Raw genomic sequence first — 23,586 nt, forward strand, 5'->3', positions numbered from 1 at the left:
GAAGTCGGGGAGGATCCAAGCTATTCAAGCAAGTCACAAGCTTTTGGAGGGGAGAGAAAGTCATTCAACACTTCAGTGCTTGAAAATAAAAGCAGAATGAACATATGGAAGTGGGGGGTAGAAGAACCACACGGAGTCTAGTAATTGATGGGTTTTTGTTTTTTTAAACTAAGAGCCAAGTTGGATACTGCTTATCTTAAATGTTGTGAGCTATTTTACAATTGATTTTGGTTAGTTTTGGAATTGGTTTGATTTACTGTTGTTATGATTATGGTTGTATTACTGTAATGTTACGGCAAGAGGGATCTGAAGGCCTTAGGAGTGGACCTCAACAAGTGGGAAACCCTGGCCTCTGAGCAACCCGCTTGGAGGCAGGCTGTGCAGCATGGCCTTTCCCAGTTTGAAGAGACACTTTGCCAACAGTCTGAGGCTAAGAGGCAAAGAAGGAAGGCCCCTAGCCAGGGAGACAGACCAGGGACAGACTGCACTTGCTCCCAGTGTGGAAGGGATTGTCACTCCCGGATTGGCCTTTTCAGCCACACTAGACGCTGTTCCAGAACCACCTTTCAGAGAGCGATACCAGAGTCTTTCAAGACTGAAGGTTGCCAACTGTAATGTTGGTCTAATGTGATTTTGCTACTGTGATGTACTTGCATTTCTGTTTTTTATATTTTACATTGTTTTATTTAGGAGTATGACTATGATGGGCAATAACTATTGCTAGACTGTGGTCCATACATTTGCCTAATCCCTTAGTAAAAAATCAGTTTATACTACCTGTATTCTGATTTTTAAAAAATCCTTTCTCTTCAGACTGTCATCCTCTATGCGCACAGTGTGTCACGGATCTTCACGACACAGGAAGCATCTGCTTGAAGTGTCAAAATATCCGTCATTTACTTCTGAGAGATCGCTGCGTGCCTGGCTGCCCTGTGGGATACTACAAGGATGGTGGGACCTGTAAAAGTAAGGAACACCTGAAGAGTAGGAGAAGCTGAAGAGAGCCTTGAGCATGGCTGCCATTTTTACCTCAGATAAATAATGTATTCAGTGCTAATTCTCTTGTGGATGACTGATATTCTCAGAACTTCTCCAGGCAGAATTTTGTGAGGGACTCACAGTTGTGGCACTCTGTGAGGGACAGAGGCACTCTGTCCCTCACAATTTTGTGAGGGACTCACACAGGGACTCACAGTTGTGGCATTCGTACAATCGGTTATGGAAGGCAGGTGTCTGTGTTTCCTGTCCACCACACCGCCTTTCTTTAGAGGAGGGTTCCACATGAATATCCAACAGCAGAGAGACCAGAGCTAGTGTCAGGTAGCTACAAGGCCTTTGAAGTGGCAGGGGGCCCACTGCAAGAGCCCCTGGTTCCGCTGCTGCTCTTCCACCTTGGTAGTGGTGCTTGTTCATTCACTGACCTTCTGGCCAAGGGGGGATGAGTAAGGGTCAAATCCTATCCAACTTTCCAGACCTGGTGTAGCCATGCCAATGGGGTGTGCACTACATCTTGTGGTGGGAAGGTAGTTATGGAAGCCTCCACAAGGTAAGGGAACGTTTGTTCCCTTGCCTCAGGGCTGCATTGCAGCTGCACTGGTGCTGCAAAGTTGGATAAGATTGGGCATTAAGAGAGCAGTAACAGCAACTACTGCCATCTGCTTTCTCACCAGCTCTTTTCTGGCAAGTGAGTAGCTGGCAGCAAGAGAGAAGTGGGGCCACTGAAGGAGGAGACCTCACACTGAGGGCCTCTTGAGGTAGGGATTTCCAGAATCCGGTGCCGGCACTGTGGGGTCTTGAGATTCCTGGAACTCTTATCAATTTTTAAATGTCTATACTATATGCTCATTCTGGATGGCAGGAAAGGGAAGGGTCCTTGTGATTTGGCTCTCAGTCGGTTAATATGATCGCTTTTGGCACATGTTTTTGTGCCATAAACAGAGTTCTATAAACTATCTCCACTATAAATGGAAATCAATGCCTGGGATTAAGTTTCAGCCCAAACCTGAGAAATATTGACTTACTCTATGCCCCACTGATCTTAATGAGAGTGGGCTTCCCTCAGAGATAATCTCATAATTCACTGTTGCAACACAGGCTATAATTCACTTAGAAGGGACTATTAAAAAATTTGTGCCGTGAATGGAAGGGAAGGGGAGCAAAACCAGCCACTTCCTTCCTTTCTGTGACTTCCTGGTATCTACCATGTGGAAGTTCTTTATATGGCTGCCTCCATCAAAACACCTTCTCACATTGGCAACATGAGAGTCAATGGGCAATTTTCACACTGGAGAGAGGTGAAAAGCGATGTGCCCCAAGGATCTGTCCTGGGACCGGTGCTTTTCAACCTCTTCATAAATGACCTGGAGACAGGGTTGAGCAGTGAAGTGGCTAAGTTTGCAGACGACACCAAACTTTTCCAAGCGGTGAAAACCAGAAGTGAATGTGAGGAGCTCCAGAAGGACCTCTCCAGACTGGCAGAATGGGCAGCAAAATGGCAGATGCGTTTCAATGTAAGTAAGTGTAAAGTCATGCACATTGGGGCAAAAAATCAAAACTTCACATATAGGCTAATGAGTTACATAAGAACATAAGAACAGCCCCACTGGATCAGGCCATAGGCCCATCTAGTCCAGCTTCCTGTATCTCACAGCGGCCCACCAAATGCCCCAGGGAGCACACCAGATAACAAGAGACCTCATCCTGGTGCTCTCCCCTACATCTGGCATTCTGACTTAACCCATTCCTAAAATCAGGAGGTTGCGCATACTCATCATGGCTTGTACCCCATAATGGATTTTTCCTCCAGAAACTCGTCCAATCCCCTTTTAAAGGCGTCTAGGCTAGACGCCAGCACCACATCCTGTGGCAAGGAGTTCCACAGACCGACCACGCGCTGAGTAAAGAAATATTTTCTTTTGTCTGTCCTAACCCGCCCAACACTCAATTTTAGTGGATGTCCCCTGGTTCTGGTATTATGTGAGAGTGTAAAGAGCATCTCCCTATCCACTCTGTCCATCCCCTGCATAATTTTGTATGTCTCAATCATGTCCCCCCTCAAGCGTCTCTTTTCTAGGCTGAAGAGGCCCAAACGCCGTAGCCTTTCCTCATAAGGAAGGTGCCCCAGCCCCGTAATCATCTTAGTCGCTCTCTTTTGCACCTTTTCCATTTCCACTATGTCTTTTTTGAGATGCGGCGACCAGAACTGGACACAATACTCCAGGTGTGGCCTTACCATCGATTTGTACAACGGCATTATAATACTAGCCATTTTGTTCTCAATACCCTTCCTAATGATCCCAAGCATAGAATTGGCCTTCTTCACTGCCGCCGCACATTGGGTCGACACTTTCATCGACCTGTCCACCACCACCCCAAGATCTCTCTCCTGATCTGTCACAGACAGCTCAGAACCCATCAGCCTATATCTAAAGTTTTGATTTTTTGCCCCAATGTGCATGACTTTACACTTACTGACATTGAAGCGCATCTGCCATTTTGCTGCCCATTCTGCCAGTCTGGAGAGATCCTTCTGGAGCTCCTCACAATCACTTCTGGTCTTTACCACTCGGAAAAGTTTGGTGTCGTCTGCAAACTTAGCCACTTCACTGCTCAACCCTGTCTCCAGGTCATTTATGAAGAGGTTGAAAAGCACCGGTCCCAGGACAGATCCTTGGGGCACACCGCTTTTCACCTCTCTCCATTGTGAAAATTGCCCATTGACACCCACTCTCTGCTTCCTGGCCTCCAACCAGTTCTCAATCCACGAGAGGACCTGTCCTCTAATTCCCTGACTGTGGAGTTTTTTCAGTAGCCTTTGGTGAGGGACCGTGTCAAACGCCTTCTGAAAGTCCAGATATATAATGTCCACGGGTTCTCCCGCATCCACATGCCTGTTGACCTTTTCAAAGAATTCTATAAGGTTCGTGAGGCAAGACTTACCCTTACAGAAGCCATGCTGACTCTCCCTCAGCAAGGCCTGTTCGTCTATGTGTTTTGAGATCCTATCTTTGATGAGGCATTCCACCATCTTACCCGGTATGGATGTTAGGCTGACCAGCCTATAGTTTCCCGGGTCCCCCCTCTTTCCCTTTTTAAAAATAGGCGTGACATTTGCTATCCTCCAATCTTCTGGCACCATGGCCGTTTTGAGGGACAAGTTGCATACCTTAGTCAAGAGATCTGCAACTTCATTCTTCAATTCCTTAATAACCCTTGGGTGGATGCCATCAGGGCCCGGTGACTTATTGATCTTTAATTTATCAATGAGGTCTGAAACATCTTCTCTTTTAACCTCTATCTGACTTAACTCCTCGGTCAGGAGGGGCCGTTCGGGCAGCGGTATCTGCCCGAGGTCTTCTGCCGTGAAGACAGATGCAAAGAACTCATTTAATTTCTCTGCCATCTCTAAGTCTCCTTTTATCTCCCCTTTCCCTCCCTCACCATCCAGAGGGCCAACCACTTCTCTGGCGGGTTTCCTGCTTCTAACATATTTGAAGAAGCTTTTATTGTTCCCCTTAATGTTGCTGGCCATGCGTTCCTCATAGTCTCGCTTGGCCTCCCATATCACCTTCTTACATTTCTTTTGCCACAGTTTATGTTCCTTTTTATTCTCTTCATTAGGGCAAGACTTCCATTTACGGAAGGAAGCTTCCTTGCCCTTCACAGCCTCTCTAACTTGGCTGGTTAGCCATGCGGGCACCCTCCTGGATTTAGTGGAACCCTTCTTTCTTTGCGGTATACACCTCTGCTGGGCCTCTATTACTGTTGTTTTAAGCAGCCTCCATGCACTCTGGAGAGACTGGACTCTTTTTACCCTCCCTTTCAACCTCCTTCTAACCAGCCTCCTCATTTGAGGGAAGTCCGCTAGTCGGAAGTCAAGGGTTTTTGTTAGAGATTTGCCTGGTATTCTTCCCCCAACGTGCATGTCAAAACGGATCGCAGCATGATCACTGTTCCCCAATGGCTCAGTAACGTTTACATCTCTAACCAGGTCCTGCGTACCGCACAAAATTAAATCCAGAGTCACCTGTCCTCTGGTGGGCTCCGTGACTAGCTGATCTAAGCCACAGTCATTTAGCATGTCAAGAAATCCGGTTTCCTTATCGTGACCAGAACACAAATTGACCCAGTCAATATGAGGATAATTGAAGTCCCCCATGATTACAACCCTGTCCCTCCTTCTCACCTCCCTGATCTGTTTCCTCATTTCAAGGTCCCCATCAGATTTCTGGTCTGGAGGACGATAGCACACCCCCAGTATTACATTGCTGCACAAGCCTGGTAATTTAACCCACAGAGATTCTACGGTGGAGTCGGACCCACCTTCAATCTCTACTTTGCTGGATTCTATCCCTTCCTTAACATAAAGGGCCACCCCACCTCCAACACGCCCCTGCCTGTCCCTCCTGTAGAGTTTATAGCCCGGGATTGCGGTATCCCACTGATTCTCCGCATTCCACCAGGTTTCCGTTATGCCCACTATGTCAATATTTTCCCTTGTCACCAGACATTCCAGTTCTCCCACCTTTGCTCGTAGACTTCGGGCATTCGCATAAAAGCATTTATACACGGAATGCCCCAGGATGGGCTGCTTATTTGCTCCTTTGTCCCCGCATCCTCTCATTGTGCCAAACCGTCTATCACATCCCATCACCCTACCTTTCCCAATTTCTTCTCCTACCCTGCCTTTGTCTTGTTGTTCTCTAACCTCCCCATCCTCATCCCATAGGGATGAGGAGTCCCGAACCGGATGCCCCTCGGCTCCTGTCGGCCTTCCCCCAGGGATCAGTTTAAAAGCTGCTCTGCCACCTTTTTAATGTTATGTGCCAGCAGTCTGGTTCCATTCTGGTTCAAATGGAGCCCGTCCCTCTTGTACAGGCCCTGCTTGTCCCAAAACGTTCCCCAGTGCCTAACGAATCTAAACCCCTCCTCCCTACACCACCGTGACAGCTCAGGAGAGAGATCTTGGGGTGGTGATGGAAAAGTCGATGGAAGTGTCGACCCAATGTGCGGTGGCAGTGAAGAAGGCCAATTCTATGCTTGGGATCATTAGAAAAGGTATTGAGAACAAAACAGCTAATATTATAATGCCGTTGTACAAATTGATGGTAAGGCCACACCTGGAGTATTGTGTCCCGTTCTGGTTGCCACATCTCAAAAAGGATATAGTGGAAATGTAAAAGGTGCAAAAGAGAGCAACTAAGATGATTGCTGGGCTGGGGCACCTTACGAGGAAAGGCTATGGCGTTTGGACCTCTTTGGCCTAGAAAAGAGACGCCTGAGGGGGGACATGATTGAGACATACAAAATTATGCATGGGAGGGATAAAGTGGATAGAGAGATAGTCTTTACACCCTCACATAACACCAGAACCAGGGGACATCCACTAAAATTGAGTGTTGGGAGAGTTAGGACAGACAAAAGAAAATATTTCTTTACTCAGCGTGTGGTTGGTCTGTGGAACTCCTTGCCACAGGATGTGGTGACAGCATCTGGCCTGGATGCCTTTAAAAGGGGATTGAACAAGTTTCTGGAGGAAAAATCCATTACGGGTTACAAGCCATGATGTGTATGTGCAACCTCCTGATTTTAGAAATGGGCTATGTCAGAATGTCAGATGCAAGGGAAGGCACCAGGATGCAGGTCTCTTGTTATCAGGTGTGCTCCCTGGTGCATTTGGTAGGGCCGCTGTGAGATACAGGAAGCTGGACTAGATGAGCCTATGGCCTGATCCAGTGGGGCTGTTCTCATCTTCTTATGATCTAATGCAGTTGTTCTCAAACATTTTAGCACTGAGACCCACTTTTTAGAATGACAATCTGTCGGGAGCCACCGGAAGGGATGACATTAACCCGGAAGTGATGCCATAGCCAGAACTGACATCATCAAGCAGGAAAATTTTTTACACCCCCTGTAAAACAAAATCAAATTAAACTTAGGGTGCAATCCTAACCCCTTATGTCAGTGCTTTCCAGTACTGACAAAAGGGCAGTGCAGCTCTGAGATAAGGAAACAAACATTCCCTTACTTTGAGGAGGCCTCTGTGAGTAACACCCAACTACAGGAGGTAGCACAAGTCCCATTGGCACTGCTATGCCAGTGCTGGACAGCACTGACATAAGGGGTTAGGATTGCACCCTTACTTACTTAAGAAGTAAGTTAAAAGTTTACAACAAGTGTAAGTTTAAAAAATTACTTAAAATAAAGTAGAACCTTCCTAACCCTCCCAAGCAGATGCTGATCTGTTAAAAAAAAAAAAATTCCCCAAATATTCCAAGGCTGCAATCCTATCCACACTTATCCAGGAATAAGTCCCAATGGCTATAATGATTAAAAGCATACACATGGTAGCCTGTTAAAAGTATGAATCTGTAACATCTCCCCAAATGCAGTCACATACTGCACATCACATCAAGAATATTAGCATCAAGTCTAATATATGAAAAATAAAATACACATTGAAATGAATAGGGACCCACCAGAAATTGGTTTGCAATGCACCCACCTAGTGGGTCTGATAGTTTGTGAAACACTGACCTAGTGACTTTACCAGTACCGAGTGGAGTGGAATTGGCAATTAGGTGTGGGGTGGGAAAACTCCAAAATTCCAGATGGATGGCTTAGAGATTTTGAAAAAGGTTTCAGTAACCAAATTTATGCAAACAATTTCAAAGCAGTTTCAAAGCTCCCCCCCCTCCCCCTAAAAAATCCACAACCATAGGACTATATTTGGCATATTTGGATAAGCACATCCAACAAACTCTAGGTGCACTTGTTTCCTGTTAAAGACTCCAGGCTAAAACAATACACATGTGTGATTCAGTTTTGAATCCAGTTTCTTATGCACTTGCAGGAGACTTTCCTGGGAAACTGTCTTTGTCCAGGCTTTCCCTTTTCTAAGCTGCAGGTCCTGTGGTTCAAACCAGCTTAGATAAGAAAACATTGACTCTTCCTCCCAGATTTTATCCAGTCTGGTGGCTATTCTTAAGTTTCATTTCACAAAATAACATTTTTTTTTCATTGCACATGCCTGATCTTGTCTGATCTTGGAAGCTAAGCAGAGTCAGGCCTGGTTAGTACTTGGATGGGAGACCACTTGGGAATATCAGGTGCTGTAGGCTTATACTATAGTCTTTCGAGACTGAAGGTTGCCAACCATTTTTTTAACAGTTCTATTAGTCTTTTAATGTCCTGACCCTTTAAATTCTCTTTCTAAAACGAAACTGAATCTCATAAATGCATTTTCCCACCTCTGGCAACCATTCTTCATGATAGTATGTACTACATACTACATTCCACTGTGGACTAACTGAATGGTCCCCTCCTTGTAAAGGAGCTTGAAGCAGCATATATAGGGTTAACTTTGTGTGATTTTGGTGAGAATCCTATCTCAGTAGGTTCAGATGAGGGAGATCGACCAGTCCCATGAATTTTGCGGTTGATCAAGGAAGCTTTGCCTCTTACAGTCCATGTTCAAGGCACTATTCAGTTGGTCTCTTAAGAATAGACTGCGTGCATGCATGGTGAACCTCTAGTGGCTTGCTTGCAAAGTGGCATCTTCATAGACTTTGGTCTGCTGCATCTTGTCCTCCAGGGTGTCATCCTTCCTGCAAAACGTGCGACGGGGGAGACCCTTCCTCCTGCAAATCCTGTGACTCCAGCCTTGTCCTTTCTCACAATGGCATGTGCGCCTTGGCCTGTTCCCGTGGCTACTACAGAGATGAGAATCTGCTATGTAAACGTATGTATTCCTTTGAGATGCGGTTAAACATGTGCTTCTCGTTTGCTCTGTTTTATTCAGTGTAATCATTGGTCTATGCATGGAAGATGCACCAGTACTGTTAGACTTTGGGAAAAACTTGTGGGCCTGTAAGTGCAATCACTAGCATGGTCTCCCATGTCATATTCCCATCTCCTCCCCACGCAGCCATTTGACCTGGTGGCTACTTCTTATGGTTTTGAGCTAGACAGAGTTTGCTGCGGCTGCCAGCAAAAGGTATCCTTCCAGTCCATTTTTTTAATGGTGGACTTGACATGGTGTGGTGTTTGCCCCAAAGGGCAACAAAGCCTGTGTCCTTAACTACAGTATCTGCAGAACACTCTGAGATTATGGGGCTGTATGCAGGTCACGTATGCTACATAATGTATTTTCGAAAGCAATGGTCATGTTTTTGTGTGCTTAAAAATGCTACAGCCCACCTTGAACCCCAAGGAAAACCAGATAATGACATCAAATTGAGTAAATATTTGAACACTGGCTTCAAGGGAATGAAAGAACCTTTGACCCAAGATGTTTGTTACAATTGCATTGTGAACTAGACCAGAGGTCTCCAAAATGGTCTCCAGACTGACTGATGGGGAAGTCTCCAAACCGGAGACCGCTACGCCGTTGAAAAACCCTCCCCATCCCAGCCAGGGCTTATGGTTCTGCTGTACCACTGCTGCTGCTCCTGGCAGCCAATCTCAGCACAGGGACACTCTAGGCCAGGGGTCTCCAAACTTTTTGGCCAGAGGGCCACATCAAATGTCTGGCACGGTTTTGAGGGCCGGAAAAAAAATTTAAATATAAAATTTATATAAATACATTAGAGATAGAACTTAGATGTGTGAATAAGTGAATGAATGGGCTCATTCATTCAACCTCTCTTAGAACACCCTCCAGACGCAACCAGAGCATAGTTCCAGTCATTTTTGACCAAGTGGGCCAGAGGCTTTCAGGGGACAAGAGGCTGGCCGTGGGCCGGATAGAGGCTTGCCATGGGCCGCATCCGGCCCCCGGGCCAAGGTTTGGAGACCCCTGCTCTAGCCAGTTGCATTTATTTCCCATCATCCCAGTGGACTTTGCGACAGGATGTCTGGGCAGTTGTGATTGCCCAGAGTGTCTCTGCGTTGAGATTGGGTGCCAGGAGCAGCAACCGCAGTGCAGTGCAGTGGAACCATAAACTCTGCCCACCCAGATCTGCCTTAACAGGTTTACAGTACAACTACTATTCCCCTGTCGTTTTGAATAATGTGTTATTAGTATATTTTGAAGTTTGCAAATGTACCTCATCATACATCTAATTATTAGCTTGTTTCGTTGCTCTGTTAGTCCACACATCTTTCTTGAAGCGTTGCAAATGTTCATCAATTGCATGTTGCAACACCCCTCTGGAATTGATGAGAGGAGTCAGATACTACAGCATAGGAAATAAGTTATTTAAGATGGAGAGTTTGGGATGGGAACCACTGTGGAATCATGTTGGCATGCCACCGGATAAAAAGTGGAGTTTACTTTAGGAAAGTTTTGTACGTAAGAGGCTTGGTCTTTGATTTGCAGTGCAATCTTATGCATGTCTACTCAGAAGTAAGCCCCACTGAGTTCAGTGGGATTTACTCCCAGGTACATATGTATAGCAGCCTTATGGTGGCAGGAGGAGACCGGATGGTTTCCCACACCAAAATGGCAGTGAGTGATTGAACATTAATAGCATATATTTCACTTATTTATTAAATAAATTTTTATCCCACTGTGGCTCTAAGAACCATCGAGTGAAGTACATGGCTTTATTCTCACCAAAACCTTGTGAGATGGGCTAGGCTAAAAAGAATGCTTAACCTAAGACCATCCAGCGAGCTTCATGCCTGAATGGGTATTTGAATCCAGGTCTTCCTAGTCATTGTTCCATTCTAGCTAGCTTATTGCACTTGACGTTTATATACTGTAGATAATCAAAGAGCTTGACCATACAATAGCTCGATAATCTGATCACTATTCTCATACCCAATGTTTCTCAAACTGTGGGCTGGGACCCACTAGGTGGGTTGTGAGCCACTTTCAGGTGGATCACGTAGCAACTAGCTCAGGGCCCAATCCTATCCAAGTTTCCAGCACCAGGGCAGCCGCAATGCAGCCTGAAGGTAAGGGAACAAATGTTTCCATACCTTGAGGAGGCCTCCAAGACTGCCTCCCCAACACAGCAAGCAGTGTATACCCTATAGGCACAGTAGCACCAGCACTGGAAAATTGGATAGGGTTGGGCCCTCAGACATCAGTGAAAATATGGGAAGATTTAACACTGGAAAGAGGGAGAGCTGTGTGGTTATTTTGCTTGTGTCTAGGTTGTAAATAGGCTTTTTTTTCTTTCTGAATTGATTTGCGGTTGGAAAATTGCTGATAAATAACCCAACTTATACTGCGTTCTCAGGAAAGCAGCAGGCTTTGGCATCACAATGTCTGCACTTCCTGCTTGATGATGTAACTTCCAACCATGACATAACTTCCAGGTTAATGACATCACTTACGATGGGTCCCGGTCAGATTATCATTCTCAAAAGTGGGTCCCGGTGCTAAAATGTTTGAGAACCTCTGCTTGCCCCCATATTGCAGGTGGGGGCTGAGAAAATGGGGTCTGCGCATGACTTTCCAGCTCATGTTTTTAGCCTCTATAGTACTTCTGCTCTTAAAAAGAAACTGCAGTCATTCTCGATGTCTTATATCTTCCCATCCAGCCTGCAGTGCTCCTTGTCTGAGCTGCAATTCAGGAACCAGTTGCACCTCCTGCAAAGACCCATCCAAAGTGTTGCTCTTTGGTGAATGCCAGTACGACAGCTGCGCTCCTCAGTATTACCTCGATTTGTCCACAAAAACCTGCAAAGGTGGGATGAAAAACGCACCCAGATATTTTCATGTGGGATCGTAACGACAATTTGCCTGTTAAACCAATTTAGCAAACTGGTTTAAACCACAGTGAAGCCTACCAGGGTGTTCTTTTTCACTCACTCTCTCCTTCCACACCCATTTTTTGTCACCGGCTTCAGCCCCCAATGTAAAACAAGATTATTGCAAATCCCTCTCTTGCAAATGATTGATGTGGGTGAACCATCAAACGCTTCTAAGGGTCAAGATTTGTAATTTGCTTTGCTCATGGTTCAACTGAACGATAAGTGAGCTTAAAACTCTCTGACATTTTTGCTTTAAGATTCGTGTGAAATTTTATATATTTACTGGATTTTTCTGGTGTATAAATTTTGCAAGGCTGAATATAGATATTTCAAGAGAGGTCTTTAAAAGACTTATGATCCAGAGGTCCCAGCCTTATTACGTATGTATGTTACGGATACTGGCTTTGAGATTAGTATTCAGGTGATGCCCTTTTCAACCCTTTGCTAAATTAGATTAAAAATATATATCATCCATATGGATTGCTGTTTATCTTCCTTGGAGATCTTGTCTTATAATTAACTATCTTGAGATAACAACTGCCTTTCTGGCATTGTTTTCTAACAATTAAAGAGATAAGCAAAGGTTGAACAAGTGGAAAGTAAACAGATGCAGCTTCCTAATTAATAAAGGGTGCAGAAGAAGTGTTCTGTGCCCCTCAGATAGTGTGGGGGATAACCCACGTAAACCTCAAATAGTGTGGGGGATATATTCCCCCAAAGCCAGGTCTACTTCCTGCAACAACGCTATTGGAGACCTTGCGCCAATCTCATGGGCAGGAAATGGGTGCTGTTTGGCTTGGAATGCTTTTCTCCTATTGTTTAGAATGGCTATCAGTCATGCTGGACAAAGAGAGCCATAATGAATCAGATTCTGGCATATGTAGACAGTTGACTCTTTAGGCAGACACCATATCACTTCTCTGTTCTGTCCAGTACCATACTATTGATGCTAAATAAACGCTTCAAACTTTCCATAATAGGGCTCACTTTTCCTTTAGCCCGGTGTTTCTCAAACTGTGGGTCGGGACCCACTAGGTGGGTCGCAAGCCAATTTAGGTGGGTCCCCATTCATTTCAGTATTTCATTTTTATTATAGTAGACTTGATGCTACCATGCTACATGACTGCATTTGGGGAGATGTTACAGATCTATACTTTTAACAGGCTGTTGAATATACGCTTTTAGTAATTATAGTAAATGGGACTTACTCCTGGGTAAGTGTGGTTAGGATTGCTAAAAATTTTTCCTGCTTGATGATGTCACTCCTGGCCATGGCATCACTTCTGGTGGGTCCTGACAGATTCTCATTCTAAAAAGTGGGTACCGGTGCTAAAAGTTTGAGAACCACTGCTGTAGCCTATCCCAAGAGATACCTGCTGGCTGCCTTGAGCAGCGGGAGAGATGAGCAGCGTCTCTGCTTTTCTATTATTAATTTTGCTCCACTGTCTTCTGACGTTCATTTTGACTGTAGGCCAATGTCACCTTTGTCATCAATTTGGCCTACTTAATTAGCAGTGCTCAGGGGAAATCCCAGAGGTCCCCATGAGTAGAAGATAAAGAGATTTATAGGTTTAACTGCAACGGACTACGCTAGCGAGCGATGTGTGTTCGTGCTCAGTGTCCGTAAGCGGCAGTCGCAAGCACCTTCAGGGACTTGTCTGTTGTGACTGCACGACTGGACCTTTGAAAAGCAGCAGCCCATGCCCTTGTTTAACATAATTGGGAAATGTTCAACCCCAGAGCAGAATTGGTGCTATTCAAAGACAATCTCTCCGTGGCCATTTTCCTGCCTGTCTCACATCTGTTTTGCTCTTCTGTCTTTGCCCTTCAGTGCACCTGCACTCAACGTCTGTGTGTGTGTTCAAACAGATGGGTGCCAGGCAAGCAGACAATGACTGCTGAGATGTTTTGTCTTGTTTTCTGTACTCTAGAGTGTGACTGGAGCTGCAATGCCTGCAGCGGTCCCCAGAGCACTGACTGCTTACAGTGCATGGAGGGATATGTTCTCCACGATGGATCCTGCGTCGAACAGTGTCCGTTAGGATTTTACAGGGAAGAACCTGACACATGTCAAAGTAAGGCTGTACAATGACTTCTTCCATATCACCCCGACGTACAAAGTTACATCGTTGCTTCTTCTCAAAGGTGATACATAAACATAGAAGTGTGGAGGCAGCAACTGTTACCCTGCACATGCCCGACCTTGTCTGATCTTGGAAGCTAAGCAGGGTCAGGCCTGGTTAGTACTTGGATGGGAGACTGCCTGGGAATACTGGGTGCTGTAGGCTTATACCATAGTCTTTTGAGACTGAAGGTTGCCAACATTTTTAAATGTCTTTACTTCTATCATTTAAAAAACACTCAGGTGAATAAATTTGGGTCACACAGTCCAATCCTGTGCATATCTACTGAGCAATAAGTCCCCTTATAGTCGATGAGGCTTACTTCCAGATAAGCGTGCCTAGGATTGCAGCCGCAAGAGTTTAAACACAGTTGAATTCCAAGTGATGGATACTATTGTAATGGTTCACTAGATGTTTTCGTAGATGTTGCCCAAGGTCCACTTTGATCCTGAGAAATGCTTGCTTCTCTACTATCCAGTAGACCTGAGTAAGATTTGACTTTGGTTCTGGGTGGACAAGGACAAGGGCCAAGTCAAAATGACCCCCATGGCCGACTGGATGTCCATTTTTGCAATTTTGAAGAGGAAATGGTGAAATGGGGGTAAAAGAGGGACCTGTCCTGCAGTTATGGTGGTGCTGTTTCCAGTGCCTATCTGTTGATGACCATTGTTCATTTCCCATAAATCATCAGGCCATGACGACGTGATATAGCATCACTCCAGAAGCCTTCTGGGAGGTAATGACAGCTACCAGCTGCCCCTAAGAGAGCCTCCTCAAATCTCAACCCACAGAGCCTCCTCAAATCTGTTACCAGCCAGAGAGAGGTGGGGTGATCTGAGGAGATCCATTGGGGACCAAACAGCCTATGGAGAGGGAAAAGTGTTCTTTACTTACCTCTCCCAGGCTACTTGGTCCCCAGCCAACCCATAGTATCCAGGAAGCACTGCATTAGTGATGCTGTACACTCTGGGCTTTCCCCTGGGGGCTGGGGATAAGAATAGGCCCTCAGTTTGGCTGTACTTGTCGTAAGAGGCGACTAAACAGCCACCGGGTAGATGGGACTCGTCAGCCTGGGAAGGCAGCTCATCTGAGAGAAGGAAAACTCTGATCCCAAACCTCCACTGCCTTGTGGCTACATCCAGTTACAGAAAAGGCTTCAGGAGTCAACCTCGAGGCAAAATCCGGAGCCGGAGTCCCTGAGGCAGTTCATGGCTGAACACAGTCACGTTCTGGCAACTCCTGCGACGCTGCTGGAACCAACTGTATTGGGTTCTGCCTTTCCACTGGACCATTTCAGTGACATGGAGAGGGGGGATTTGCTGCATGGGTAACAGTCTATCCTCCATATCTACTTTACCCAGGCTTTGCGCACTGGAGAGGACGCTCTGTTCCAGAACCACCATTCAGAGCGCGATACCATAGTCTTCCGAGACTGAAGGATGCCAAGAACACTCTGGGCTGGCCCTGGATAGGACTGAACCATTACAGAGCTATATGCACATGTACTTCTGTGTCTAAGAGGATTCGTGTCAGTGTTTTAACATGTGTGGTTTTTGGCAGGATGTGATGATGGTTGCCTCCGGTGTCACGCCCCGAGTGAATGCACCCTCTGTGAACGCCCGTTTCTCCTCCTGGGATCACAGTGTATCTTGGAGTGTGGAAAGCGATACTACTCAGACCAAGGAGAGGAAAAGTGCTCAGGTAGATAAAAGCTTCCAGGGGTTTAAGCACTCTTGAATTCACACTTAGCAGCTTGGGCAGAAAGGGGAAAGGGCAATTTCACATTTCGAGGTGCAAAATTCAGAAGGCAAAATTGGATTGAGTGCTGAAAAATGAGCTGTACTGCAGGTGACCTGCAGGCTGCAGCTGGCAGGGCAGGGCTTTCCAGCTGCTGCGCCATTTGCTAGCAGGCCACAGAATGTTGTCAAGGTCTGCGCAAGGGCCTATTGTGCACATAGGATTGGGCCATTAATGCATCTTACTTTCTATTCTGTTATGTCCTGTTTGCTGGCATGCGAACTCACTGGTGCAACATAGACTTTGCAGGCAGAAAGTCCCAGGTTCAAACCCTGGTATTTCCAGGTGTAAAAGAATCTCAGGGTTGGGGAAACCTCTTCCTAATCTTGGAGAACTGTTACCAACCAGAGGAGCTAATAGTGAGTTGTACGGATCGCTGGTTTGACTTGTCATAACTAACACTGAAATGTTCTTCTCTCTTGGGTTGTTCCTTCCAGCTTGCAACCCTGAACGGAGTTCTGTTCCACATATTCCACCATCCTCTAATCCTACCTAAGCCCCTTGTCTCCTCTTATCCGAACCCTCCAAGTCTCTCTAAGCGTAACATGTGAAAAGCACAGTCTTTGTAAGATCTTTGGCTGTGATTATGCTTCCTTGTTTGTACCTTATAAGGAGAACAATCTTATTAACAGAGGACAAAGAGGCACCCCTTTTGTTCCAGCAGAGGCTCAGTTAATTGTTTATAACAATAGTCACTCAGTATGTATAACTAGAAAGCCAGCTGGAGAAACAAGCTCCTGAGCATATGATTGTGTGTGGTCTGAAATACTCTTCATGTGCGGTAGTGCATGAGCACCTGTGTGCACAAGTGCTACTTTCCATGTGCAGAGAATTGTATGCCTGGAGTATCTCCCTCTGCCAAAGCTGGTGGTGAAAACCTTGTGGATAGGAGAGCTCTTTTTGTGCAGTTGCAGCCCTTTATGTCTTGGGGCGATGTTGAATAAACAAGCCCGTTGTGTCTTGTATCATTGACCGGCAATAAAGTAGGAACACAGTAGTGGCCTTGTTTTTCTGAGCCCAGAGATTGTCATTAGTTGCGTCTGATCTGTCTTTAATGGGCTGTGCCTTTCCTTTTCCTGCTAGCTTGCCCTGAGGGATGCTTGGAATGTGAGGGATCCAGTCGGTGCCAAGTGTGTGATGACCCCATGTTTCTGCAAGGAGGCCGCTGTGTTTCGGATTGCGGCCATGGTTTCTATGGCAATCCCAAGAAGAGGGAGTGTGAAGGTGGGTATCTTTCTGAGCCCGTTGGACCTGGGCAGCAGATCACTTTGTCTCACCTACCATTTCCCATTTGGAGCTGGAATAGTAATAATAAGCCACACGGGGGCTATAATGAGAGCCAGTGAGGGTATTTACATCCCAGGCAAACAGCTTTAGCAATCTCTGCTTTAGACACACAAAAAGCTGGGAACTGTACTTCTATCAAGGGCAGTAGCAGCAACTGTTACCCTGCACATGCCTGATCTCGTCTGATCTCGGAAGCTAAGCAGGGTCAGGCCTGGTTAGTACTTGGATGGGAGACCGCCTGGGAATACCGGGTGCTGTAGGCTTATACCATAGTCTTTCGAGACTAAAGGTTGCCAACCAACCAGTAGCGTTGCTAGGGGGTACAGGATGCACTGGGTGACATGCATGAGGGGGCGACGCCACTAGTGGCCAAAATGGTTAAAGCCTTGGAATTTTCAAATAATACCATCATTGTATAAATCATTTGGTGCATAATTTCATGCAGAATGCAATGAAACAAACTGCATTTAAATGTCTATATTATATCAAAAGTTATAGCCCCAAAACCAGCAGGGGCGGGATGATGCTGCATCACCACGCCCACTACCCAGGATGTTGCCCCACCCACTGCATGGGAGCTGGCCCATCATAGGGGAGATGCGCTGGCCTCTCGCACCGGGTGACACAAACCTAGTTTATGTATTTATTTAGCATATGGACAGCAACTGTTACCCTGCACATGCCCGATCTTGTCTGATTTCGGAAGCTAAGCAGGGTCAGGCCTGGTTAGTACTTGGATGGGAGACCGCCTGGGAATATCGGGTGCTGTAGGCTTATACCATGATCTCGGAAGCTAAGCAGGGTCAGGCCTGGTTAGTGCTCGGATGGGAGACCGCCTGGGAATACCGGGTGCTGTAGGCTTATACCAGAGTCTTTCAAGACTGAAGGTTGCCGACCATGGACTTATATAACATTTAAACTAGATCGAATATCAATGTCCAGTGATGCCACAAACCTAGTGACGCCACTGGTAAAGGGTGGGGGCGGGGAATTCAGAGAATTCCCTCTCATAATTCGGAATTTGGAGCCCTCTCATAAACCGTGTTTCACAGGATTCTATGGGGGGAAGGCAATGACCATTAAACTGGTACAAAACTGTGTGTGTTTCCAGTGCAGACAGCCTCATGTTATTCTTCATATATCCTTATATACTACAGACATATATTGGCTTTGTGGATGGATAGCAAGAGACTGAAGAATGATTGTGGAGTCCGTAGGAGACAGCTGAAATGCACATCTGTTTCTCTTTGGCTGGCTGCACTGTTAAAATGCTATAGAAATTATTAACTGACAACCTAATCCTATGGATTTTCCCTACCATAGCATGCAGCTGTGCCAAAATGGGTTGGCGCAAGTGGCGGCAGTCTCCAGAGGGGATAGCACCTGTCACAAGTCACCTGTACTGGGTGTCACCTCTTCCCACCACCAGCACACCTTTGTCCTCCCCAATAATGCCCCATCATTGTCGATGAGCACTCCCCTTTGTCCTGTCATGTACTGGATCTCTAGCAATGATCCAGAAGTGCACTTCCAGATTGCCGTTTATGACGGCCAGAACGGGCGTTCCACTGCCAGAATGTTAATTCCAGCAGCAGACCGCGAAGATAGGATTGGTCCGAAAGTGTCCCTATCTATGCACTAATTGTGTTTTTTCCTTTCTTTTGTTTTAGCCGTCACACATGCTCCTGCTCTCAGTGCAAATGGCTCACTCCAGGTAGGGATCGGCGCAGTGAAGCCACTTGATTTTTCCCTCCTGGAGGTAGAGAGTCCCAGTGGCCAGAGAAAAGACCTGCTGTTCCACGTGGCAAGCTCTCCTACCAATGGCAGGCTAGTGGCTGTCACAAGCGGGAAGGAGGCAGACTTGAAACAAGGCGACCATTTCACTTGGGAAGATGTGGAGGGGCAAAGAGTTCTCTTCATGCACGATAAGGAGAAATCCAGGTGATATGGTCTTCCTTTGCATGTCTTCTTACTGTGAATGCAAGGGTGCTAAAGGAAACTTTCAGAGAGTTTTTAGGCCCGGCTCGTTGTGTTTTCCCTGCAATGAATGTGCAGCAGTTAAAAAACTGAGCAAGAGCTTCAGATTGGTAGCATTTCAAGCTCTGATCAGATGACTTAAAAGTGATTTAAGGAAGCCATCATTAGCTGTGATAGCAAGAGTGATTCTTCTGGCCTGCGATGGTCACTGGTCAAACAGGTTCAGCATGTTTTGGAGTGTACCACTCCTTTGAACATATGTGTTGTACTAAGTGGATCAACATCTATCTGCATTCCTGTCTATGAGCTTATTCAAGACCTATTTCAAGACCAGATGGTTGGCATCTGGTTTCCACAGTAGAAAGCAGGCTGCTGGATTGAATGAACCTTTGGTCTGATCTAGCAGGGCTCTTCATACGGCCCAGACCGGGCTTTTGCACTGCCAGAATGCGCGTTCCAGCAACACAGTGCACTTGGCCGTCGCAAAGCATGACCCGCCATTCCATGCAGCTGAGCTGCAGCTGCATACCAGTGGCCCCCAAAGAAACCCTGGGACATGAAAGTTGGGGTGGGTGGTGGGCAGGCAGCAGGCTGAATGGGGCAGGGAAGGAGAGGAATGGGTCAGGGAGGGCTGAGTGTCAAGACTGGTAAGGGGGTCAACACTCCTGTGCAGGATGCTGTACACGCTCTGTTGGCGCAGCTGCATTGGCAGGGGAAGATTTAGGTTGGATCTGGCTGTCCAGCGCTTATGTTCATAAGACATCCATTTATATAATCTTCTCTTGTGGGGCTTTCACATAGGAATGGTCATTTTTTCCTGAAGGTCAGCCATCACCAGTACTTCTCTGAACCTGAAGAGTTTGCTGTTCAAGCCTTTTCAAGTCAGGTACTATGATCAACTATATAAATATATATTTTTTTCCAAATATGAAGAGAAATGTTTATCCTGATCTATACTCAGAAGGTAATTTTTAATTGCTTTTTTAACATTTAAAAACCTGATCCTCCCCCTTCCCCCCCATTGCAATCTGAAGCGGTACAATCCTTTCAACCACGTCAATACTCTGCTTCTTCGTTCCGTTGCCAAGACCAAAGTTCAGTGTTGGAGCAGCTGCTTTGCCTGCGGAAGGTCCCAGTTTCACTCCCTGATGTTTTGGATAGAACTGGGAAAGACCCTTTTCTGAAACTCTGGAGAGCTGCCAGTCAGTGTAGGAAATGCTGACCTCAGTAGTCTGACTCATTATAAAGAGTTTACTACATTTTTATACTTCTTCTGCTTCCCTCTCAACCGTTACCCTGCACATGCCCGATCTTGTCTGATTTCAGAAGCTAAGCAGGGTTAGGCCTGGTTAGTACTTGGATGGGAGACTGCTTGGGAATACCAGGTGCTGTAGGCTTATACCAGAGTCTTTCGAGACTGAAGGTTGCCAACCTCCCAACCAAATTATGGACCAATCCTATCCATGCTGGCCGGCATGTTGCAGGGATGCTGAAATCCACTGCATCCCATGGGCTGGCTGGGATGTGTGCAAGTAAAGAAAATGTGTACTTACTTCCTCTGCCTGGTTCCCTAGGGGCCTGCTCAAATTACACCAGGTATACACTAAGGGGGTGTGTCAAGGCTAGGATGGGGGCTCCAGATCCTGTGGACGTTGCTGCTGCTGAGATTCACCCCCACCGCCACCTAACCTGAGCCAATGGGTAGTCTGAAGCCTTCCAATGCTACTGTGGAGCTTACTAAGGGTCAAGTCATCAGCAGTGAGCCACAGAACAGCCGCAGCGATGGCAGCAAGCACAGTGTGCTGACAGATTACGAGAACCACTAGCATCTTTTGTGGATAGGATTAGGCTATTATTCTGTAATGCGAATGAACACATTTTTCCCCCCTTTTCAATACAGGCAAGAACAACAAAACATGCTCACATGCCCACAAGCTCTCATTTAAAGAATTTGTCAACTTTACACAGGACTCACAATTGAGCTGCTGTTGAGGCAGCTGTGATTTAAGGTTGTGGGATTTTTTTAAAACAGGGAATACACACGGCACTATCAAGAAACAAGGAACTGAATGTTGTTTTTTATATCCCAGGCCCCGTATGTGCTAAAGAACGAAGCCCTCTTTCTTGGCAGAGGGGAAGCCGGAGCCATAACTAACCTCGTGCTTGATATCCGAGACAGCGATAATCCTCAGGATGTGGCAGTGACTGTTTTAGATCCTCCTCGTCATGGGCGAGTAGCCAAGCTGCCTGAGAAGACACCATCAGCCATGCTTGTATTTCACCTTGATGACTTATTGAGAGGACTTGTGCATTATATCCATGATGGATCCAGTAATTTAGAAGACACAGTGGTCCTGCAAGCAAGTGATGGGTATCACTTTCAGAATATACTGTTCCACATCAAGATTGCTCCAAAGGTATGTGCTGTGATGTCAGTTCACACACCGCAAGTAGCCGTCCCTCTTTCATTCTGCCTTCAACTTTCTAGGGGGTAAACAAAACACTCTGAAAGAACGACAGTGAACCTTCGATGTAACGGACTAATGGGGCAAAGGAGTGTCTGTTAGTGCCAAGAGTCCAGTCATCCATAAATGAATGCATTTATGGCAGTGCACATGTGCATGCCCATAACACGCATTAGACTCTTAACATGCAATAGACACTTGCAATTTCTATTAAATCCAGGCCCGTTCAGTTGAAGTTTCACTGTGTGTCTCCAGACTTGCTCTCAGAAGACATCTTTGGACTGTGATGTAAAGCAATGGTGTCATCTGTCAAGAGTTGGGCATCATAGTATTTCTGGGAAGGTCTGTGGTCATTGATGTGACAAGTAGCATAGCTAGAGGGGGTGCAAAACACTACGTTTTGCAGGGAGACTCCCTCCAGTGTGCAAATGGTCCTTCCCCATCCACTTCGGAGCCATTCCAGGCAGTGGAAGCGAAATGAAGATTTATACCTCTGTTTTGCTCCCACCGCCTGGAATGGCTTCAAAGGGGAGGGGCTGCTTGTATGCTGCGGTGAGGCTCCCTACAAAACTTAGTGCTTTGCACCCCCTCTAGCTATGCCACTGGACGTAACATCTCCCATTTTGGCACAGAGTTGTCCAAGTGAAGCATCTTGTGGCTGTACTGTAGCCCCCACCCCACTGACGAAATCAAATTTCTTATCTGAAGCAATGAAAAAAATGAGCAAGTAAACTTATTTTATAAATGCAGTGATTTTCAATATTTTTCCTCTCATGGCACACTGACCTCTGTGGTCTTCTGTATGGTTTTTGTGATGTCACTTCCGGCTTCCTGGAGACTCTTCCTGGTTCTGTGGCTCTATTTCTAGGGCAGCTATCTGTAGTAATGGATTGTCTGTCCCTCTTCCGGCACTGGTTCCTCTGGTAGAGAAAGAGGGACAGGCAATTTATTACTGCAAAAAGTTGCCCTAGAAATAGGGCCGCAGAACCTGGAAGAATTTTCCAGCAATTTTCAACCACTGTGTTCCAAACTCCCACAGCATACCTGCAGACCTTTTGTGGCACACCAGTGTGCCATGGAACACCGGTTGAAAATCACTGGATTATTGTCATGGTGTCCTTTAAGCATCTTCCAAGCATGAATTCCAACTTTTGATGGGGAGAAGCACCAACTTGTTTGTGATGTGGTACATGTGATGCTCATTGCTCTATAATTGCTGTGCTTCTTTACTGCCATTTCTGACTCAAATGTGGACATACTGTATGCGTACAAGCAGTATGATCTCATGATGGAGAAGAAACCCATGGAAAAGAACAGGCAGAGGGGAGACCTCCCACTGTATGTACAGCTGGTTTGGTTTTGTAAGAACTTGTCAGTTGGACTTTGTGTTTTGTTGGCAAGAAATACAAGGTGTGGCTCTGCTATCTTTGCCTGCCAAACCCTGAAGTTGAGAGGGAGCACACCTCCAAGATGGTGGCTCGTTCTCACTCCTGATCTATTTGTAAGGCACTTGTTAGTTCAGAGAGGTCCTGGTTTAATTTGGGCGTGCTGGAGCACAGCCATGCCCGGTGCATTTGGAAGGAGTTCAGAATGTGCAAACCACCTGATGTGTGTAGCCTGAAGTTCACTTCGCATAGCATATTGCTTTCCCTTCAGCAGTGGCCAGCTGGATAATCGCTGGAAGCTCCCAGATATCTTAAAACCTGCAAAGTGTTTCATCTGAGCAGTGGCGTTGCTAGAGGGGGTGCAAAGCACTAAGTTTTGCAGGGAGCCTCACTGTGGCGTGCAAGCGGGCCCCCTTCCCTTCAGAGCCATTCCTTTGAAGGAATGCCTCCATTTTGCCCCAGTGCAGGGAACGAGGCTCCCTGTAAAATGTAGTGCTTTGCTGCTGAAAACTTATTTCTTTCTTTCTGTTGATCGTGCAGGTTTGGGAACAAACAGCGATGAAGGTGAGGCACTGAAAATAATTTGCTGCATTAGTCAGTTTCACACTCCCTTGCCTCATTATTTTCTGATTCCCGCTTTGCAACAGTTTGCAAAGGAAAGCAAGGAAACCGTCGGTGTGAAAGAGACACGGAAAGCCCCTGGAGGATTTAGTGTGAGGTCGGGCTGGCAGATCCCCAGCTTCTGCCGTATTCTAATTATCACGATGCCAGGTTTATTTCTGGCGAAGTGGTGTCTAGACATACATAAAAGAAGATTTCTGGCTGTCCCTCCCCCCCTTCTTGGTTGTT

General features: G+C 46.2%; 1 protein-coding gene and 2 pseudogenes across 1 annotated transcript in view; all 3 read left to right on the plus strand.

Moving 5' to 3' along the window:
- Positions 1–23,586, plus strand: part of FRAS1 (Fraser extracellular matrix complex subunit 1) — a 279,843-nt gene that overhangs the window by 163,563 nt on the left and 92,694 nt on the right. The window contains exons 21-29 of the mRNA XM_066632279.1: positions 814–966; positions 8,594–8,740; positions 11,491–11,637; positions 13,635–13,778; positions 15,387–15,527; positions 16,707–16,847; positions 18,581–18,851; positions 19,689–19,773; positions 20,978–21,304. Of these exons, the coding sequence (XP_066488376.1) occupies positions 814–966; positions 8,594–8,740; positions 11,491–11,637; positions 13,635–13,778; positions 15,387–15,527; positions 16,707–16,847; positions 18,581–18,851; positions 19,689–19,773; positions 20,978–21,304 (1,556 nt within the window). The remainder of the gene's footprint in view (positions 1–813; positions 967–8,593; positions 8,741–11,490; positions 11,638–13,634; positions 13,779–15,386; positions 15,528–16,706; positions 16,848–18,580; positions 18,852–19,688; positions 19,774–20,977; positions 21,305–23,586) is intronic.
- Positions 17,054–17,173, plus strand: LOC136656404 (5S ribosomal RNA; annotated as a pseudogene).
- Positions 17,568–17,684, plus strand: LOC136656702 (5S ribosomal RNA; annotated as a pseudogene).

The sequence above is a fragment of the Tiliqua scincoides genome, chromosome 6 (assembly GCF_035046505.1).
Source record: "Tiliqua scincoides isolate rTilSci1 chromosome 6, rTilSci1.hap2, whole genome shotgun sequence".
Lineage (NCBI taxonomy): Eukaryota > Metazoa > Chordata > Lepidosauria > Squamata > Scincidae > Tiliqua > Tiliqua scincoides.